At 45.0% G+C, this 21,770-nt stretch overlaps 2 protein-coding genes across 2 annotated transcripts in view; one reads left to right on the forward strand and one right to left on the reverse strand.

Moving 5' to 3' along the window:
* PIAS2 (protein inhibitor of activated STAT 2) overlaps positions 1-7,012 on the forward strand; it is a 45,312-nt gene extending 38,300 nt beyond the window's left edge. Inside the window, exon 13 of the mRNA XM_079994882.1 lies at positions 6,882-7,012. Within this exon, the coding sequence (XP_079851008.1) occupies positions 6,882-6,893 (12 nt within the window). The 3' untranslated portion in view covers positions 6,894-7,012. The remainder of the gene's footprint in view (positions 1-6,881) is intronic.
* Positions 184-21,443, reverse strand: LOC307226200 (elongation factor 2-like). Its single transcript, XM_079994763.1, is given in 16 exon segments — positions 184-546; positions 1,264-1,396; positions 2,154-2,336; positions 2,886-3,239; positions 5,173-5,280; positions 7,770-8,028; positions 8,344-8,539; positions 9,837-9,975; positions 11,139-11,252; positions 12,774-12,879; positions 13,287-13,468; positions 14,523-14,734; positions 15,942-16,123; positions 17,842-18,056; positions 21,188-21,289; positions 21,291-21,443. Coding segments are annotated over 16 exon segments (2,817 nt in total). The 5' UTR covers positions 21,429-21,443; the 3' UTR covers positions 184-352.
* Between the last annotated feature and the right edge of the window lie 327 nt (positions 21,444-21,770).

Consider the following 21,770-nt stretch of genomic DNA (forward strand, 5'->3'; position numbering starts at 1 on the left):
TATTAAAGGTACTGTACGTAATAGGGCAATTGCAAATAAGAAAAAGGCCCTCAAGTGATTTTGGAACAAGAGGTCATAAGGTCTCTGCAAAATGAATTCTGTATCAGTATGGGGCTCTTGAAATAGATACCAGTGTGGAGTGGGGAAGCCTGCTTACTGCAGAAACAAGAATTTCACCAGATAAGCGGTTCAACACATACTTTTATTTCTCATTAGGTGAACATGACATAATTGCTAGATGTTTGGAGTTTTTCTGTTCAGTTTCCCACTCTGCTGGCTTTGTGAAGCAATCCAATTCTGTGATGAAGTTGAGTGCTAAGAATAGGCACCCCTGACCTGGATGAGGTTGCAGTTACAATTTGTCTAGGAAGTTGTCCAGAGGTGGAATACCTTCCTTCAAGCCTTTGCGTTTGCGTGTTTCAGCCACGACTTGGAAGGGTCGTGAATTAGCATCGTAGGGGTCTCCGGGCAAAATCTGCCAGTGATCAAAGACGCACTGTGGGAAAGCCTGGCCACCGGTATTGGATCTCAAATCAGCAGTGAAACCTATGGAATGAAAAAAACGAGTAACTTGCAGGGGCTAGAACACCCCTTGCAATATCCTCTGTCAGACCTTTCATTCAAACAAAAGTTCTTACTTAGCCACCTTTAGCAAGTTTATCTGACGCAGCATTAACAATGCTAAATTCATACCAACAGGAAAAGCTTGTTCAATCTAGCTTAAATTTCTTTCCTCTTCTACACCTGCCTCTTCCTCGCTGCATTTCTTTACTCCTAAGAGAGGGTTGTCGCTCAGTGGTAGGAGTATCTGCTTGGTATGCAGGAGGCCCTGGGTTCAATCTCTGATACTGCCAAGTAAGGGTTCAGAATCATCACCAGCCTGAAACCCTGGCAAGCCATTGCCAGTCAGTGAAGGAACTGCTGAGCTAGATGGACCGATTGTCTGACTCAGCACAAGTCAGCTTCCTAACTCTAGTATCACTATCCAGAATACAATTTGACTGTTCCTTAACTCTAATGTCCAGCTTCTCATATCTGCTAATTCATTCTGGGTCATTTTCCCTCTTAGGCTTAGGTACTACTCCATTATGGGCAGCTACTTTTCCTGGCAAAGTTGAAAGCAGGAATACTTGAGCCAAGAATGCTAGTTTTTATTTCATTGTATTACAGCTTTCCCCCAAAACTAGTGACTTAACTGGAAGAATGGTATGAACCACCCAGTGGGATTTGATAAGGTCATGAAATCAGTAGTTAATCTCTTACCAAAAGACTCATTAACTGGCAGATATGCTTTGACCACAAACATGGGCGTCCCAGCTACTTGGGACTCTTCAAAAACATGACCACGTTTTCGATTAAGCACACCATAAATGCCTCCAACCACTTGTTCTGGGCACTAGGGAAGAAAGGCAGCTGTTTAGATTTTTCCCATCAGCTCAAAGGAAAGTCCGCAGTATCTCCTTTCATCGACAATTAACTATAAGACACAGGACCTCTTGAATTTCATACTACTAAATTATTTTATTTACAATAAAATGCACTAGAGCAGCACTTAAGGATCTTAATACAAAGACAGCTCCATGTGACATCTTGAATAAAAGCATTTTTGCTCTGGTAGTTAATAAATATACATTAATAAACCATTATTCAATTTTATGCTGCAAAAGTCTCACCTGGCTAAGTAGCAAATTAGCTGCTTTTTTGGTGGCAGACTAGATTTCTCCACTTAAATGGGAAGACAAAACTAAATGATGAAGGCTGCAATCCATACCACGTCCAGTCTAAAGTTGGGGTTACTTCCAGGTACGCAGGGCAAGAATTGCAGCCTTAGTGAGGAATCAGCCAATGCTGCCAAGGTCCAAGATAGTTAATATGAAACATGCTTAAAACTCATGTTCTTTCATAGTATGTCAAATGAGGCTCTTCAGCTGCACATTTGTGCACAAGCAGGGCTAGTAGTAAAAACGAAATCTGTTGGGGGTTGAGAGGAATTTCCTAGAAGCCAGCAATAGTGCTCTTGTTCTAACAGGAGTGGGATAAAACAAGAGTGGACCTGAGTCCACTGTGACAGTAAAATCTCAGAACTAAGAACAGGAGTTTTGATTCCTGCTTCAAAGTCTCAGCAGGGACAACCCACCCGTCCAGTGACATACCTGTATCTCTACAAGATAGATGGGTTCCATCAATCGGGGCTGGGCAGTCAGGGCAGAGGCATACAAAACCCTCCTTGCAGTTGGGATGATTTGCCCACCACCCCGATGGATGGCATCAGCATGGAGAGTAACATCATGGATGTCAAAGCGAACTCCCCGCATGTTCTCCTCACACAGAACGCCCTGCAAAAGACAACAGTCAAAAGTGGAAAGGAAAAGACTTCTGACTGCAGTACTATTGGCATCCTAATGCTTAAACCTGTTTTAATTGGCAAAAGAAAAAGAGTTAAGTTGCTACTTGTGCAGAAGAAAAACATTACAGACCATTAAAGTGTTGGGAGGTCTTCCTGCCACTAGGGAGGCTTGCAAATAATAATGAAAAAACTTAGCATCAAACACCTTATGCACAGCAAAGAAAATTAAGATAGTAGGTGGCGTTTCACAGAAACATTTAATGTGTTTTAAGTCCGTTTGTATCCAAGTGAAACCATTCATAGTGCAACAGGTGGGGAATTAGTTAAAAGCATATGGAACAGCCCTAAACAGAAACATACCACTGAGGTCTGTCAAGCCCAGTACTGGCTGCCTAGGAATCTCTCTTGTTGTTCTACCTCAAATCTTTTTATTTAAAACAAGCCATGAGTTATTAGGGATTGAACCCGACAGCTGTAAAATTTACAGAATAATTTCAAACATCTTGTGTATCAAATGCTAATTTTATGGCAGACTTGCCTCTTTTGTTGCCCACTGGAATCCGGCGACCACGCTATCCTTTATTTCATTGAGGTACTGGACCCCTTTGGTGATGTCCACCAGGATGTTGGGGCCTGTTCCGTCGGGACCAAAGCACCAGATCTTCCGTGCTTCAGACACATCCCACTCGTACTTCTCGGCCAGGTACCGAGCCCGTTGCTTCAGCTCTTGGCGGGAGCTGACATCCCCTTTGTCTATATCTTCTGCCAACCCGTCAGGGAAAGGGCGGGCTTTCATGTACAACCGGTTGTGCTTGTTGGGGGATTTGGACAAGCACATCTGGATCGATTCTTCAGAGACTGTCTCCCGATAAGATACTACCGGGTCCGATTTCTGTTATGTTGCAAAAGAGGAGTGTCAAATAAATTTGAGTCCACTTTACAAATTCATTCTATGCTGAGATCAACCTTTACTACCCTGTTTCACATGTTCATTTCAAGCTAGAGTGACGGAGCATGTCCCCCACTACACATACCAAAATTGGAGCCTCATTATAACATGTGTGGCCCCTAGATGGGGATACATGGCACACTAGGCCAGATATGGCAGTCAGACATCCTCAACAGAGGCAACATCGAGTGTTTTACAGATTTCATTGCCAGATTTAGGCTCTAGCATGAATTACTAGAATTAAAGGTAAAGGTAATGGGACCCCTGACCATTAGGTCCAGTTGTGACCGACTCTGGAGTTGCGGCGGTCATCTTGCTTTATTGGCCGAGGGAGCCGGCGTACAGCTTCCGGGTCATGTGGCCAGCATGACTAAGCCGCTTCTGGCAAACCAGAGCAGCGCACAGAAACGCCATTTACCTTTCCGCTGGAGTGGTACCTATTTATCTACTTGCACTTTGACGTGCTTTCGAACTGCTAGGTTGGCAGGAGCAGGGACCAAACAATGGGAGCTCACTCCGTCACGGGGATTCGAACCACCGACCTTCTGATCGGCAAGTCCTAGGCTCTGAGCAATACAGAAGCAGCAACGCGTTTTGACGAGTCATCTAGAAAAAGCTGTGGCTTAAGTTTCCTTGAAATGCTAATGCACACGCCCTGTTCCGTTATAAAGTGAAATCCAAATGAATAATCTGATTAAGAAATCTAGGTTTGCCTTGGCAGCTCTAGTTTCTTGCTGTGACCATGTCTCTCACCTCTGCAAGCAAATACGGCACCCTGCACCACTGTGGAAGAGGAACATTTGCCTCCAGAGTTGAGAGGGGCAGGAGCTTGTCTCCAGTGCACTAACCCTCAAATTCCCAGAAAGCAGCACAAGTCTCTTGGCTCTCCAGGTGTCACCTTTGTTCCATGTGACATCATGGAATACAACCACCATTCATCTGTACTTCTGAAGTCAGCCTGGTATGGCAGAGAATCCTCATGCTTCTCCAGGCAGAGAAGAAGGGTGGTGGCCCTCCCTGATTCTGTTATTTTGCCAGAGCAAAAAGATGTGCTCAGCCATAGTGAGCTGGCAAGTACACTGGTTAGATGCTGGTGTTGGTTTCTGCTCTCTTCACTGTGCAGCGAAATGCTTGTCACAAGACAATGTTTACATTCCAGTCAGAGTTGCTGTTGGAGTTTCTCACGGGAAAGGAGACTGGATGTGACGTACACTGGTTTCCTGTTTTTCACTGTTCACACAGTTGTCTCTCCGTGCTTTAGAGGAGAGAGGATGCTTTCTCTGCTCCGGCAGAGGCAAGATGTTTTTCTGTAATCTACCAGCTTTGAAGTGTAAATAAAGTAATATAGAGTATGTGGCACGTACTCCTCATCATTCCGCTGTGTTTGGGACACTGCAAATTCTACAAGCCATACTGAAATCACTGGGAGAAGAAGCACAAGAGCACAGCAGCAGTCTAGAAGTCAATAGGCATTTGCATCTCGTGCTCAGGGATTTATATGCAGAACAAGCATGTTCAAAACCTAGGACCTAATGTAGAAATTAACCTTATTGAGAATCCCAGGCTTATTTCGCATCTTTTCTCTCCCCCCGGCCCCATCCTCTACCTTTGCCTATCACTCTCCCACCAAAAGAGCTCCAACCTTTGGAAGCAAAATGAAGCAGGTCATATAAAGAGACTCAATTTTCATTATTTTTGGGCTACTGAATTGTATTTTATTTATTAACTTTGTATACTGCCCTATACCCACAGGTCTCATTTTTTGGCACAAAACCAGATACAAAGACCTAATTCCCATTTTAAAAAACTCATATTCTCAGTCCATCTGGCATTTACATGTTCTAACCCTGCCCACACAGCATGTGAGTTTGCATACCTTGATGGGAATACAGGCATGGTCCTCTTCCAGATCTTTCAGGCAAATTTCCAGATGCAGCTCACCAGCTCCAGCAACGATGTGCTCTCCAGATTCCTCAATAATGCACTGGTGAACAGGAAAAGTTGGTTATTAGGTTGTTTCAGGAGGAAAACATTATGAAAATCTAGCAGCATTTCCTTATCTGGTAGTTCATGCTGCAGAACGTGCTACAATTCTGCCAAACCATTTTCAAAAGATCAAAGCATTGGGACTTTCCATAACTGTTATGCAGAAATCATCATGGGAAAAGTTGGGCTTAGGTTGTGAGGTGCTTTCTACCCCTGACCTCCAAGCGCTGCACCTACCTGTGAAATGCAAGGTTCTGCCAGGTAAAAATGCACCACTTCTAACACTTATGCCATGCTCTATAGCTTGTGCAGCAGTAGGTTCAAACAGAACCACCCCACCACACAGAAGAAGGGGAGACAAATACTTCCTAATTTTGATAACACAAGAAAGAGTACTACCCAAGACCAAGGCCTATCTATAAATATGCTTGTATTTATTTATTAGAATTCTTATCATATCCCTTCCTGAGAGCTTGGAAGGGGGAACATTGTTTCTGATAAACAAAACATCCTGCAATTTCAAAGATTCCTACAGAGCTCAGGGATTGTACAGAAGTCTTTAAAAGCACAAATCAACAGTGCACTAGCAGTATGGATGTTTGTTGCATTTGAGCTCTGTCTTCTACACAGTGGTTATAACCTCTCACCACAGTGACCACATTCAGACGTCATAACTAACTACAGTGGTACCTCGGTTTAAGAACAGTCCGGTTTAAGAACGATTCTGTTTACAAACTCTGCAAAACCAGAAATAGTGTCCTGATTTGAGAACTTTACTTCGGTCTAAGAACAGCATCTGAACGGTGGAAGGGCACCGGCAGTGGGAGGCCTCATTAGGGAAAGCGTGCCTCAGTTTAAGAACGGTTTCGGTTTAAGAATGAGCTTCCAGAACGGATTAAGTTCGTAAACCAAGGTACCACTGTAGAGCTTGTTGCAACATACATGCACTGTGGTAAGCCTCAAGCTTGTATGCTTCTCTCCCCATTTACTTGCGTGTGAGAGATTTCAGTGACATACACCTTTGGTTTGATGTCCTGGCTTGTGAACTGTGGTTTGTAAAAATCAGTTTCTTCATAATATGGACGAATCAGGAAGGTGCAATTTGTCATGCCCAGAAGCTTCACATTTTCTTGGGTGAGGGAGAAGCTTACAAACCCAAGGTTCACAAAGTTATTGTAATGTGAAGGGATAGGAAACCATTTTTTTCAGGCCAAGGGCCACATCTGATCAACCTTTTCTGGTGCCAGAGGCAAAAGTGGGCAAAGCAACCAATGGTTAATGTTACCTTTGTACAGTAAGCTAGTTTCTACAAACACACACACTCCATCCCGGCAGCCAAGAGACATTGCCAGAGCTCAAAAACACATTCCAGCCAGGCAAAAATATTGAAGGAGGGTATGGAATAGGGCTGTTAAGGAGTATGGGCCTGGAAAAAGTCCCAAGGGCCAGATAAAAAGGCTACATTTGGCCTCTGGACTCAAAATCCCTGCCCTGCACCATGGTTTTGCATCACCACTGAATACAGGCATTCACTGCCCTCCCCATCCAGTCAGGACCTTTCTTCCTTAGTCACTGCCTGTCCTGTTTATATTATTCCAGATGCATCTGTAGTAAAAGGGAGGAGCAATTTCCACCATCCTGTCCTTATCGCGTGTTAATGAGAAAGGTAAGAACCAATGAAGACAGGAAAGTTTAATACCAAGTTGTCCCCAAATTTCCCTAACCATTTCTTCTTTTGCTGAAACTCTGCAACAGTTAAAAATTACGGAAACAATACTCTGATTGAATTCAATCTTCTTCAGCTAAGAGAAGGCAGCTTCCTAAAAGCCCGTAAATCTGAAGAGAAATTTGCTACTCTACAACTGAATCTTCACTTACTATCGAGCAAGTGAGAGAAGCTTATTTCGGAAAACGTGTTTTATTTCTTCCGTTTACATCCTATTTTGGAGCACCTGGGTTCCCAGGCAATCTCCCATCCAGACACTGACCAGACCCGCTTAGCCTAAGCAGGGATGCTGCAAAATGTCCCTTCAGACCACACCCTGCAAAATCAACCTGGTAATAAATCCCTCCTGTATTCATTAGTTTTTGACTTTTATGACGTGGTGAGACTTTCTTCCTGGTTGCAACACTACTACAAGTTCCCCATAGATATCATTTCACCCTTTCACTTTGACAATATCCCCATTCTTGGAAGGTACAGTATTTGTGGATGTGCTAGATCTTACACACTTCCCACCCTTCTATTCACAAAGTGGCGGTTATTCTGTCTTCTGGTGGAAGAAACTGAGAGGCCAAATGAATATTAAGACATAGGCTGACTACAAATGTTAAGGGCTGGATTGCTTTATCTTGAAATTTCTGTCCGAGTTCTGAGCAAGTCTATAGCTGCGAGTGGCATGCTTGCAAATGCTATTAACGAAAAACTCTCTTCCAGCAAAGCTCCACTGCAAACCAATAATTCACAAAGTTACAGCTAACACTCACCTGGACCATAGGGTCAGACTTGGCGAGACGCTTTAGACCTTCCACTAGTTTTGGTAGGTCGGCAGGGTTTTTTGCTTCAACTGCAACCCGCACAACTGGGCTAACACTAAATTTCATCACTCTCATGTTGTGGGCATGTTCAAAGGTGGTAATGGTGCCCGTCTTCACCAAAAACTGGTCAACACCAACTAGGCCAACAATGTTGCCACAAGGTACATCCTCAATGGGCTCAACATAACGACCCATCATCAAAATGGTTCTACAAAGACAGAGGATGGGTAACAATCTATTTTATCATCGGAAGTATTTTTTTTTAATTTTAGAAAAAAAAACCAACCTTTTTACATAAAAGGTATTCTCTCTAATTGCCCTTTTAACTGTCTGTCATATCTCTCAGTAACTAAAGTTATATTGGGCATGCCATAAAGAAAAAATTCTCAGAAAAAATAAAAATGCTGCTGCCTCTTATCAGGTTCCCCGCCCCCATAAAACAAAAATATATATTATAACATTGTGATTTTTTTTTTTTTGGCATGCTTCAACTTCCAAAAGAAATGACGCCATCATCATCTACCTTTGAATGGGCTTCAGGTAGAGATCTTCTTTCTTTCCTGGGGTATAGTTTGGCCCCATGATTCGTACTTTCTGGCCTGTGGAAACAATGCCAGAGAAGACCCGCCCAAAGGCATAGAAACGACCTTTGTCAGACGTGGGGACCATTTTGGAGATGTACATCATCAAAGGGCCCTTTGGATCACAGTTCTTAACACCTGCAGCAAAACAATGCACAGATAGTGACTCACAGGCAGTTCTGAACTCAGCTGAGATATCACGATGGGGGAATTTGCCTTCCTTTTAAAAAATGAAACTTACAAATCAGTTATATGTTGCCGATCAATTGGGCACAGGAAACTAACTGGACAAAAGCAAAGTCTATCCAAATACAGTGGTACCTTGGGTTAAGTACTTAATTCGTTCCGGTGGTGCGTTCTTAACCCGAAACCATTCTTGACCTGAAGCGCACTTTTGCTAATGGGGCCTCCTGCTGCCGCCGCACGATTTCCGTTCTCATCCTGGGGCAAAGTTCTCAACCCGAGGTACTACTTCCGGGTTAGCGGAGTTTGTAACCCGAAGTTTTTGTAACCCGAGTTACCACTGTAGGTGAATGAAATGGGAAGTGTGTTTGGTAGAGGGCTGCTTATATAATAGTTCCAGGATAGTTCAGCTGAGGACCTTTAGGAGTGTCAAGTCCTGCTACACCATCAGGTCTCGCTCCCTATTCTTAAAAGATTTGTACAGTGGTACCTCGGGATGCAGGTGGCGCTGTGGGTTAAAGCCTCAGCGCCTAGGGCTTGCCGATCGAAAGGTCGGCGGTTCGAATCCCTGCGGCGGGGTGCGCTCCCGCTGCTCGGTCCCAGCGCCTGCCAACCTAGCAGTTCGAAAGCACCTCCGGGTGCAAGTAGATAAATAGGGACCGCTTACCAGCGGGAAGGTAAACGGCGTTTCCGTGTGCGGCTCTGGCTCTGGCTCTGGCCAGAGCAGCGATGTCACACTGGCCACCTGACCCGGAAGTGTCTCCGGACAGCGCTGGCCCCTGACCTCTTAAGTGAGATGGGCGCACAACCCCAGAGTCTGTCAAGACTGGCCCGTACGGGCAGGGGTACCTTTACCTTTACCTTTTACCTCGGGTTAAGAACTTAATTCGTTCCGGAGGTCCGTTCTTAACCTGAAACTGTTTTTAACCTGAAGCACCACTTTAGCTAATGGGGCCTCCAGCTGCCGCTGCACTGCCAGAGCACGATTTCTGTTCTCATCCTGAAGCAAAGTTCTTAACCCAAGGTACTATTTCTGGGTTAGCAGAGTCTGTAACCTGAAGCCTATGTAACCTGACGCATATGTAACCCGAGGTACCACTGTACAGTCTCGTAAAGGAGAAGGCCAACATCTGCCAATGAACACAGAGCCTAGTATGAATAATGATGGGGAATTAGAAAAAATATATAGTCAGAAATTCCAAGGGTTTGCAAAGTAGTCATTTTCTGCCTTGAATTGCTAATGTCATCTTACCCATAGCTGCTTCATCATCAGGCGGTCCCTCATACAGAAGTTCACAGCGATATTTCTGCGCCGTAACAGGGGAAGGCAAGTGGATGGTAATCATCTGAAGTAAGGCATCACCGGCAGGCAGCCAGCGACGCATTACAGCCTGGGAAACAGACATTGAACACAACTCAAGCTACTGTTTCACCCTTTAGTCTTTGTTTTGTTAATTTGGAAGAGCGATGTTCCTCTTCAGAAATGCGATGTCACTCTTCCAGCGCCCATCTCATAAGAATACAGTGGTGCCCCGCAAGACGAATGCCTCGCAAGACGAAAAACTCGCTAGACGAAAGGGTTTTCCGTCTTTTGAGGTGCTTCGCAAGACGAATTTCCCTATGGGCTTGCTTCGCAAGACGAAAACGTCTTGCGAGTCTTGCGAGTTTTTTCCCTTTTTCTAAGCCGCTAATAGCCGCTAAGCCGCTAATAGCGCTAATCCGCTAATAGGGGTGCTTCGCAAGACAAAAAAAACGCAAGAGACTCGCGGAACGGATTAATTTCGTCTTGCGAGGCACCACTGTATACCTTCCATTTTAGAGGAGAAAGGGTTTTTGCTTTCAACCTGCTTTTTCAGTAGGAAACAGTTTGTGGCCTTTTTTTCTGGAAGGAGTTCAAGTGGTGGGTTGGATAGATAGCGGAAGGTCCCAGAAAGAGTCCTGCCATTGGACTCTCCTCCATCCCCTCACCCACTGTCTCCACTGACAACAAGGGACATAAAGCAACAGCAACAAAGGCCGCCTCTTTCCATAAGCACTTACCTGGACCCTGAGGTCATCTTCTGAGGCCCTTCTTCATGTGCCTCTTCCATGAGAGGCCTAGAGTGTGGCAACATGAGAACGGGCCCTTTCTGCGGTGGCTCCTCGTTTGTGGAATACAGTGGTGCCCCGCAAGACGAATGCCTCGCAAGACGAAAAACTCGCTAGACGAAAGAGTTTTCCGTTTTTTGAGGTGCTTCGCAAGACGAATTTCCCTATGGGCTTGCTTCGCAAGACGAAACGTCTTGCGAGTTCTTGCGAGTTTGTTTCCTTTTTCTTAAAGCCGCTAAGCCGTTAATAGCCGCTAATAGCCGTGCTTCGCAAGACGAAAAAACCGCAAGACGAAGAGACTCGCGGAACGGATTAATTTTGTACCACTGTATATAAAGTTGGCCCTGCCTCAGTGCCCCAGGTTGTTTCCTGTCGTGCTACCCCAGACTGAACTTGCAACTTTCTGTTTAGCACAGCTGTGCCAAAAGGGGCACCGAGACATAGACACACACGGTATCCAAAGTACCTTGAGCAGTGGCTTCCCCTCCTTTTCTCGGTCTTCAGCATCCAGCTTGATGTCCAGTTTCTCTATCAGTTTGGATGCTTCTTCCTTCTTAAAGTTCATAATGGCATCGAAGACCTACACAGAGAAAGTTATGTTACAGAGATTTTGTTTGCCCCATCAATCTAGCATGCCATCAATCAGCAGCCGAGAACAGTGTTGAATGAAAGTCGAGGCAAATGGAATTTCCTCTATGTCACTTTAAGAGACAGGTGTTGCCACATAGTTTAATTAATTCAGGTGCTCTTAATCTGTGACCTGTAATCATTGGGGGGGGGGGAATGAGTGGATTCGCTCCACCCCCTTGTTGTCATTCTCTTTGCCCACCAAAAGTTGGAAGGTAACTGCATCAAGCAAGGAGTCTCCTGTACAGTGGTACCTCGCAAGACGAATGCCTTGTAAGACGAAAAACTCGCAAAACGAAAGAGTTTTTCGTTTTTTGAGTTGCTTCGCAAGACGGATTTCCCTATGGGCTTGCTTCGCAAGACGGAAACGTCTTGCAAGTTTGTTTCCTTTGTCTTGCAAGTTTGTTTCCTCTTTCTTAAAACCGTGCATTCACTTCGAGGAGCAACTCATAGCACGTGGTGTGGTAGCCTTTTTTGAGGTTTTTGAAGACTTTGGTGATTTTTGAAGCTTTTCCAAAGTCCGTGCTTTGCAAGACGAAAAAATTGCAAGACGAAAAAATTGCAAGACGAAAAAACTCGCGGAACGAATTAATTTCGTCTTGCGAGGCACCACTGTACCTTGGAAAATCAGGGTTCAGGAGCCACCCTGGCTACAGGAGGCCTCTTCTACTAACATCTGCCCTCCAACTCATACAGAGGGAAGAATGCTATTGAGGTGGAGCCTGCACAACCATCCTCACAGCATCACTACAGCTTGAAGAGGGCTTATGTGTCTGGTTTACTGAATGCACAGTACTTCCACAGGCTAAACATGATTTCCACCCAAGGCTGCAGAACAGCAGCTTCCATATCTTATAGCTTGCTAGTGATACTCAAGCGCATTTTGCATTCTGCAGATCCTGCTAGATTCATGATTCTGGAAGCTCCTATCACAAGATGGGAGGGGGAGCCACAGCGATAACAGCGGCAACGTGTAGCAACAGCTCTCACAGCTCTCTCTTCAGCCACTTCTTTGTTCCCTGCACCCCCACCTTTGGGTGCACAGCCTGGGCCTGCAATCTCCCCAGCACTCTGGTTGTAGGCCTCTACATCACGCGGCCCCTCGGAGACAAAAACATTTTGTCAGTGGACGAGTCAATAAGTTGGTTCCCTGACAGCATGCTTTAAGGCACATTCATGTCATCAGTTAAACACTCTATAACTTAACTCATGTGTGTTGCACAGACTGGGGGGGTGGGGGGAATCAGCCTGCTTAGTTAGCTGCTGCAAATACATTTACTCCAGGAATGTTTTATCAAGACTAGGGAAGCCTGTCTGCTGGCAATAAGTGGCCTGAGGTTTCTCATGGATCCTTCACTCTACTCTTCAGCACCCAGAAAAATAGCTTATTTTTGGGAGTTCTCCTAGCAGATTGAGGGAGGGAATAATTCTCAAGTTTAGGTGATAATACTGTTTTTGTCAAACAGAGTTTCACCTTAAAAATAGGATCCAGGATGAGTTGGCAGAAAGTCCGTGGCAATTTCTTTCCGTCGGGGTTGGTTGCCGTTTTACTAAATTTTCCATTTGCCGGGTCAAAATACCTAAATGAAAAAGCAAGGCTTATTTTTTTACATACAGTGAAAATGTTGAGGAACTGAAAAAGAAACAGAAGCTATCTTATTTGGACTTTTCAGTTCATCAAACAAAGCGCCAGTGATCCCGCCATATCCTACTGCCTGTGTTTCTTAATTTACAAAGCAGAAAAATATCAAATATACACTTACAGTTGTCACAGCCACATTGACAACATTATTTCTAGTTTTCTCAGTACCTAACCACTTTTTAATTATCATAGGTATTTAGTATCTTGATTTTGTAAGAGGAACAACCAAAACCCACAGGTGACTGTATTATATATGCAAGAACACACTACGGAATGATTGATTCCTAAACTGACTTATCTGGGTGACACCAACTGTCATGCATAAATATATATTCCCTTACTCACTTGTCTCCCCATAGCTTTTTCATCATGTCTTCTACCTTCTTGGCTCTTTCTGCTGCTGGCAGCTGTGCCTTTTCCCCTTTGGCAGCAAATTTGGCTACATACATCTCGGCAAACTGTTTCAGAGTAAAAGCCCAACCATGCAGGCCAGAGCCAAAGCCAACAGTACCAATGACTGGATCAATCTACAAACAGAAGGAGGGAGGGTCTGTTTTTATCACAGGAACACATCAAGAATGTAACCCTAAACATAACTACATTCCACTGAAATCTAGGTGGCTTGTATCAAAATGAGCATCATCTGGGGGCAAATCATTTTGGCTAGTATGTACTTCTTGAGTAGCCACCAAAAAGCGCTTAAAGTGCATCCAATAAATTAAAGACACTGTGTTCTGTACCCCACTTATTTATTGCCCTTCTCAACATGCCTCCTTTGTGAGAGGTCTGGAGGGTGGGAACCCAAGAATGGGCCTACAGTTTTGCCTTGATTGCTGATCTGTAGAGCACAAGAGGCAGGTTGGACTGTAGCCTGATCTTGTCCAGAAAAGCGATCTGTGGCATCCATATCACAGCTTAATCATCACCTATGCTTTAAAACAGGTGCCCTCCAGACACTGTCGGACTTCAATACCCATTAGCCCCAGCCAGATGGCCGATGGTCAGGAATGATGCGATCTGGAATCCAATGACATCTGTAGGGCCAAAGGTTAGTCACCTCTGCTTAAAAGGGACTCAAGTCAGATGCAGGGTGTTGATGTGGCTTTTCCACCAAGACAAAAAAAAAATGCCAGTAGTGTTCATGGCTTTGCCTGCACAAATGACTGCTCAAACAGGCGCTCTGTAGTAGAACAGACATTCAAAGCTGAGTTTATTCTGTTATTCAGTTTATTCTGTTATTCAGTTTATTCTGAGTCAAAGTACCGGCCTATCTAGCTCAGTAGTGCCTTCTCTGGCTAGCAGTAGCTCTCCAAGGTCTCAGCAGAGGAATGCCTTTCTGAGCCCTGAGGTTATACTATTCCTTGGGGAGCTATGGTTTCTCCCCAAAGAATAGTATAGCCTTGCAAGAGCTGCTCAGAGAAAATGCAGCAGCAAATTCCATAAGCAGGATGCTCTCACGTGAACAATTTTTGCACAGGTAGGCAAGAAAAATAACTTCTGCGTTAGCTTGGTGTAGCAGGATTTGACCCTTCCGAAAATAGTTTTCAGATCCACTCCAATGTCAACGTAAGTCCTCTTTACCATAATATTACCCATGGGTCCAGTTTCACCCTCTCCATAAGTGGATATTATAACATTGACGTTTTCTACGATACGCTGGAAGGTCTGGTAAAGTTCTTCCGGCTCCAACTGCAGCTCCAGCAAAGCACGATCCATCTTGTTCATCATCAGCACTGGCTTGATACGCTCAGCAATCGCTTGGCGGAGCACAGTCTCGGTCTGCACACAAACCCCTAGGCGAGAAAGTGGACAGGCAGTGTTTGCTTAGCCTGCTTCCAGAGAAAACCTGTTGCAGCAGAACTGACTGTAGAAAGGTCAGCCCAAGAGAACTCAGTGAAGAGAAGGATCAACAAGATGGCTTGCTACCTAACAACCTGAGGCTGTGGGTAACCAATGATTTTACCTGTTTTCATTTAAAAGGTTTAACTACCACCTTAGTGAACTGACAAGACTGTTAAATACTGCTAGAGCATCAACCTTGCATCCCATAGCATTCAGGCTCTTGCAGACTGCTGAAATTCCATACTCTCTTGTACCTTTTGTAAGTCACACAGCTTATTCTGAAACCTTGACCACAGGAAATTTTGTTGAGCTTCCTGAGCTGAAGGGAAGCCACCAAACACATTTTGAAGGTCATTTTCACAATGGTGAGGGCTAAGCATTTTCTTATTTAAAAGGGTGTGTGTCAAATTCTCAAGGCTAAAAGCCTCAATTATAATAAGGTCTCCGCACACTCTATATAAATTATTAGAAGAGGTTTGCTAGCATTATAGCCCACTTCTTTTCCAAGAGTTGAGGACAACATTTTAGTGCCTCACGACACCCCATGATGTACTTTAGGTTGATAGTCATTCAGTTACCCAAAGCCACCCAGTGAATTTCACTACTAAGGAGTAGACAGGTACTGGGCTTGTCACATCCATATTGAATCTCCACGCTGTATTGTGTGCACAATGCAGGAACTATGCTTTCAGCTTCCTTTTATTGTAACTTGTGGGCTTAACAGATGGCAGAAGAAACATCAGCCACATGTCACATAAGCACATATTCCAATTTCTAGAATACTTGGGGCTGGTACATATTTAAAAGTGCTGCTCAGACATAAACAGGGATCCACAAATTTTGACCGGCCTTCTTAGCCAACCAAATATCTCTGGTTGCTAGGTCACTCCTCCTCCCCAAGGAGCAGGATCTTGCCTGCGACTTCATGCTATGCCTTTGAAACCTTGTGCAATGCAAGAGACAATGTCCTGTTCCACTCACTTGGTAGAAAGGCTGGGATTGTCACCCTCGGGGTCCCTTCCAACTGTGCAATTTCATGATTCTATAAGAGCAGAACTGCAAAATACTAAAAACACAACTTGCTATCTCTTACTGGCTGCCTCACAAACAACAGATTTCTCACAAGCAATTGCAGTTTCCCAGTTTTAGCACACTTACCTGAAACACAGTCAACAACTACAAGAGCACCATCAGTGACACGAAGTGCTGCTGTGACTTCAGAGGAGAAATCCACATGTCCAGGGGAGTCGATTAAATTAATGAGAAAGCCAGAGCCATCTTTGGATTGTTTGATGAAGGCTAAATCATTTTCTGAGAGCTCGTAGTAGAGAGAAATGGCCCTACAAAAGAGATGGAGGGTTTCCCCAAAATCTATTTACATTTATGCATAATTTCAATAAACACCACAGCTGGGGCTTGAGGCACTTTGAACTTGAGGCACTTAGGCTTGAGGTATGTCCCAAGAAGGGGGAACCTGGAGGCAGTCATACAGATGGTGTTGGATTCCAACTTGCATCAACCACAAACAAGCGTGGCTAATGGCCAGGGTTGATGGAACTGGAAGTCCAGTTTTAAGAACTATGTTGAATTCCTCATTCTGCCCTACATGCATTAAGACTAGCTAAGGAGGCACTGCATAGGGTCCCTGAATTTGTGAAAGTGCAGGTAGCAGAGATCTGTCTCTGTGATGGTTGCATCCCCTCATTGGATTCCTTCCTTTGGAGAGCTGCATCCGGTCAACTCTCTTGAGAGTTTTCAGAGGGCAATGAAGATTTCCCTTTTTAGTAAAATATTCAGTTTCCTGGCACAGCCAACGGGATATTGGTTTTATGTTTTTAACGTCTTTGTTTTCAGCTGCTTATGAATGAGATTTAAAAACTCATTTCATTGTTAATTTTGCAAAAATATTAAGACTGCCACAAGAACAACATCCTGGAGATGTGGGATATAAATATTAATTAGAGCCAAATCAAACCAAGTACAGTGGAACCTCATGTTGCAGACGGGATCCGTTCTGGAGGCCCGTCCGTAACACGGAATTGACGCAAGCCGAAGTGCTGCATCTCTGCACATGCGTGAAGCACGATTCAACGCTGTTGTGCATGCGGCGAAACCCAGAAGTAACCTGTTCCGTTACTTCAGGATTGGGATGCAACATGAAAAAAGGTAACCTGAAGCGGATGCAACATGAGGTATGAATGTATATTGAAATTGCTGAGTTGAAATGGGGGGGGGGGGTACATTGGATAACATATGGATTCAAGGTCAATACAATGAGCCTGAAACTGTAGCCTTCATTTTTCCTATACATTAAAGGTAAAGGGACCCCATACCATTAGGTCCAGTCGTGACCGACTGGAGTTGCGGCGGTCATCTTGCTTTATTGGCCGAGGGAGCCGGCGTACAGCTTCCGGGTCATGTGGCCAGCATGACTAAGCCGCTTCTGGCGAACCAGAGCAGCACACGGAAACGTCGTTTACCTTCCCGCCGGAGCGGTACCTATTTATCTACTTGCTTTTGAACTGCTAGGTTAGCAGGAGCAGGGACAAAGCAATGGGAGCTCACCCCGTCACGGGGATTCAAACTGCCGACCTGATCAGCAAGTCCTAGGCTCTGTGGTTTAACCCACAGCACCACTCGCGTCATTACATACATGTAATTCAGTGCCAAAATCATTATGATTTGTATCAGTAACTCTGGCCCCTTATGTTTATGGTGTGTGGGTGGGTGGGGGTGTACATTAAGGATCACACTCCACACATCTTCTGCCACAACAAACTTGTTAATCTCTAAGTTGCCACAAGACTCCTTATGGTATTTATTGTAACAGGCAGGCAAGGAATCCAACCCTTCTGTAGTTTCTTTATTTTTTTGTTTTTAATAAGAGCAATAATAAGAAAAACCCAGCAACCAGCATTTCAATTTGCACAGTTAAATCAGTTAAGAGGAAAACCACTGAACTAGACCCAGTTTAAGCCCATTGTCTTAAAACACACCATTTGCAGATGGCTTGTGCTTTACAGCCAAAGCCATTGTGCCCAATGTCAGCAATACTCACGTAGACTTGATTGTGATACATCTTTCCTGCTCATCTTTCCGTGTGTCAGTAAATCGTGTTTCACCAGCTCTGGCTGAAGCTATGATACCCGCTTTACACACCAATGAATCTGTAAGCGTGGACTTGCCATGGTCAACATGAGCAATCACAGACATGTTCCTGATGTTGGACTTTTTGTCCATGATCGCACGGATCTGGTCTATTGTGAAATTCACCTGAGGGGGAAAAGGAAAGAAAGAAAACAAAACTAAGCCTTTCCCCCTACAAAGACAGAAAACACATGCCACCGAATTAACAACAGAGGACAAAGGGGAGGTTTAAGTGCCTTGACTTGTCCTCTACACTGAGCAGAGCTACTAGGATCAGAGGGCAGCCACGGAGGACCAAAAAAGGTGCCCAAGTGACTTTGCTCTTTTCTCTATTATGAGCATGGTAGGGCAGGCAACACCTGTATGTATGGTAGTGAGCCGCAGGGGTTGGAACGTCAGCTTGGGGTCGTCCCCCCCCAAAGACCTACATTGAAGTCCAGCTTTGCTGCACAGGACACACTTTTCCTTTATCATTTTTTTTTTCTAAATCCACCCACCCTTCTTTCTGTTCTGATGCTTCTGGGAAACATTTGGGGCCTGCTGAGTCCTAGGGATAGTATACCTCCCACAAAACTGGAAAACAGAATTGCAAGATGTTACAAAGGATAAAACGAGCCTGTGTCCTGACAGTGGTCTTCACCATGGTTGATTGAGCACCATACAACTAGTTAGAAGCAAGAAGGAAGGATGAAGCAGTATGGGAACTTCGCGTTACAGCCTTTGGACAGTGCCCCCTTGCCCAGTTTGCTGTCTTGGCTAGTAGCAGTCCCTTTGAGGACTGGCAAGCTTGCCCATACCAAATGGCTTGTCAGATTCAGGTGTGCCAAATCAGCACCTCTGGCTTTAAAATAAAAACCAACCATATGGGAATGTCCCATAATAAAGTCCTGCTAGGAAGCTGTTTTACTAGAAATGAGGAAACTCCTTGCTTATGGCCTTCCAATAAAGATACTGAAATGGTAGTCTTCTTATTAATGGCAGCTAGGATGAGAATTTGCAACTGGAAAAAACCTAAACCACCTTTTAAGCTGTGGAAAATGGGCTATATGGTCAACTGATGAACTTAAGAGGAAGAGAAGGCAGATAGAAATATGGTAAGTTTGTAGAAAATTGGAGTCGGTTTGTTTTTATTGGAATAACAAAACACAAAATTTGATCAATTGGGAATATATGATATATATGACAAAAAAACTTTTCATTTGGATATGTGATTAGTGTTACTGTTGTATTTAGCATACAGTTGTTTATTGTTTCAATTATTCAATGAATGCACATTCAATATGCATCCCAAAAAGAAACCAAAAATCCTGTCTGGAAGAACCCTAACAAATGATGAAGGAATAAATACAACTAAAGTTCATTTGAAGGGTAAACCTTTCCAGACAAAACACCTGGCAAGTCCTGGTGTTGTTTACTGGCTGCAATCCTAAGGACATGTACCTGGGAGGAAGTCCCATTGAACTCACTAGGATTTCCTTAAAGACACACACAGGATCAGGCTGCATAAGCATAATCCAGAAATGTCTCTAGGCCAGGTCACCTCAGCCATGACAACTATGTGCCTCAAGGAAGCAACTTTCTCTCAGACATATCTCCCTTCCCTATCAGAGATCAGGCTGCCTTACTTTAAATGATTGTTGTACGTGTGCTTTGAAGCCCTTTAATGCATTATACCAGGAATACCCTAGGTGGTACTCTCCAGATCGCTCCCATCACTCCCAGTAAGAATGGTCAGTAGCCCAGGTTGATGGGAGTTATAGTACAAAATGTTTTATATTCTTTTCTAGAGGGCACCACACTGGCTACTCTTGCCCTATACAACGAAGGAGTGCCAACAATATATTGGTAGCTGCAGTCCTACAGTCTCCTCACCAATGATGAAAGCAGGATCGCGGTTCTGTTTCCTTAAATATGCTTGCTACATTCTGCTGCTATTTTAAACCACAGAGGTTGGGGGGGGGGAGAGGATGAAAGGGAAGCAAGCCAAATAAATAAAAGCACCCCTGAAAACCCATTCTTGCAGTGCCTGCTGCAGTATGTGGGTGCCCACCTAGAAGACACAGCTGATCTTCCCAGGGCACCTTACGAAATGAACACAAAACAGCAGCGATGAAAGGCATTTGTTTTTAAAAACACAGTCTTTTCCTTTCATTATCTCAGATTCTGCCACTCCTTAAAACTGCCTCGAGCGCCGTTTCACTGCATTCTGGGGCACCAGTCAGAAAAAAAAACACCGCAATGAATATGCAGCAGAGTTCTCTATCACGCACACAGGGAAGAAGTGTGTGTATACAAACACACACTCACACACACACACACACAGAGTCCCTTGCTACCTGAACAATGGAGCCAGGGAGAAAAACATTCCCAAGGAGAAGGCACAGGGAGCCCAGATCTCCAAACAAACATACCCACTTCTCCTTTCCTGTGGCTGTCAAAAATAATAATGAACAGGACATGAAAATGTAAATAAACCTCCTTTCCTGCTGCTGTCAAAAAATGACCCAAACAAAAAAAGGTAAATAAACCACCTTTCGCTATATGGGCAGATATAAATAAGCAGGCAAGAGGCAGGAGACCCTTCAACCTCTTTCCATTATAAAAGAAAACCTTTATTATTGGTATGTTATATACAAGAACGTGAGAGCGAAGGAAATCCTCTTTAGAGGGCATAATAGGACAGTTACACAATAGACCTCTGGCTCTCAGCAGCAGGGTGTTTGTGACAATTATTATTATTATTATTATTATTATTATTGCAAGTTTTGGGATTTTGCATAAATTCCACCTCTGAGCCAAGGCTCTTGCAAACATGAATAATCTCAACCAGCTTTTAGGGCATCCCCGTCTTTAAACATGCACCCCCCACCTCCAGAATAACAAATTCTCCTAAATTCGCATTATGGGCTATAGAGGAGGTGGGGGGAGGCGAGAGAAGCCACCCCAATAAATATAAGGAGGTCCTACGTGGCCCCTTTTCTGCCCCACGCCTCACCCAGCGCCCCCTTTCTCCCCACCGGCATCAACCCAGCAGGTGCGCCCTGAGGGGGGGCTTGGGAATGGCGTCACCCCCCCCCCCTCTCCTCGGGACCAGCTGCCCTTAAAAGAAAATGGTCGTCGCCGGTGCGGTGGGGGCGGTGGGAAGAAGGGCCCGTGGCGGGGACGGAGGGCGCCCGCGTCGCGAAACGGAGCCTGGGGGATGTCCCCGGGCCTCCCCGCTCGGGGTATCGAGCCTTCCCGTCCCGGGAACCGCTCACCATTTCGGCGGATGGCTCCGGATAGTCCCGCTCCCTCCTCCCCCGTCCAGGAATCGCCGCCGCCGCCGCCTCAGCCGAAGACGGTGGTGGGCTTGGGGGGGGGGGGGGGGTGTGTGAGAAAAGCACAGACTCCTAGAACGGACCCTCCGAGCGGGGCGGCCTTCTTGCCTGCGAAGCGGCGTCTATGACCCGCAGCCTCTTGCGCTCGGTTCTGTGAGGGAGGGGCACCCGGCGTTGCCATGGCGCCGGAGCAGCGCAGTCCTCCAGGGCCTTGTTTTCTTCCCTCGCAAAGCCCACCACCCTTTTCTCCGTGGGCATCTTCGCTTAGACCTCAGCCCTAACTTGTCAATGCACGCTCTCCCCCCCCCCCATCGTTGTGCACGTGAAAGCAGGTGCACACCCTGGCGTGCGCTGAAGCAAGTGATCTTAGGGACATAGGAAGCTCCCTGTTAATGACTGTTCATAGCATCATAGAATTGTAAAGTTGGAAGGGACCCTGAGGGTCATCTAGTCCAACCCCCTTCCATGCTGGAATCTTTTACCCACAAGGGGTCTCAAACCCATGACCTTGAGATTAAGAGTC

Source organism: Podarcis cretensis (assembly GCF_951804945.1).
Source record: "Podarcis cretensis genome assembly, chromosome: 11".
Lineage (NCBI taxonomy): Eukaryota > Metazoa > Chordata > Lepidosauria > Squamata > Lacertidae > Podarcis > Podarcis cretensis.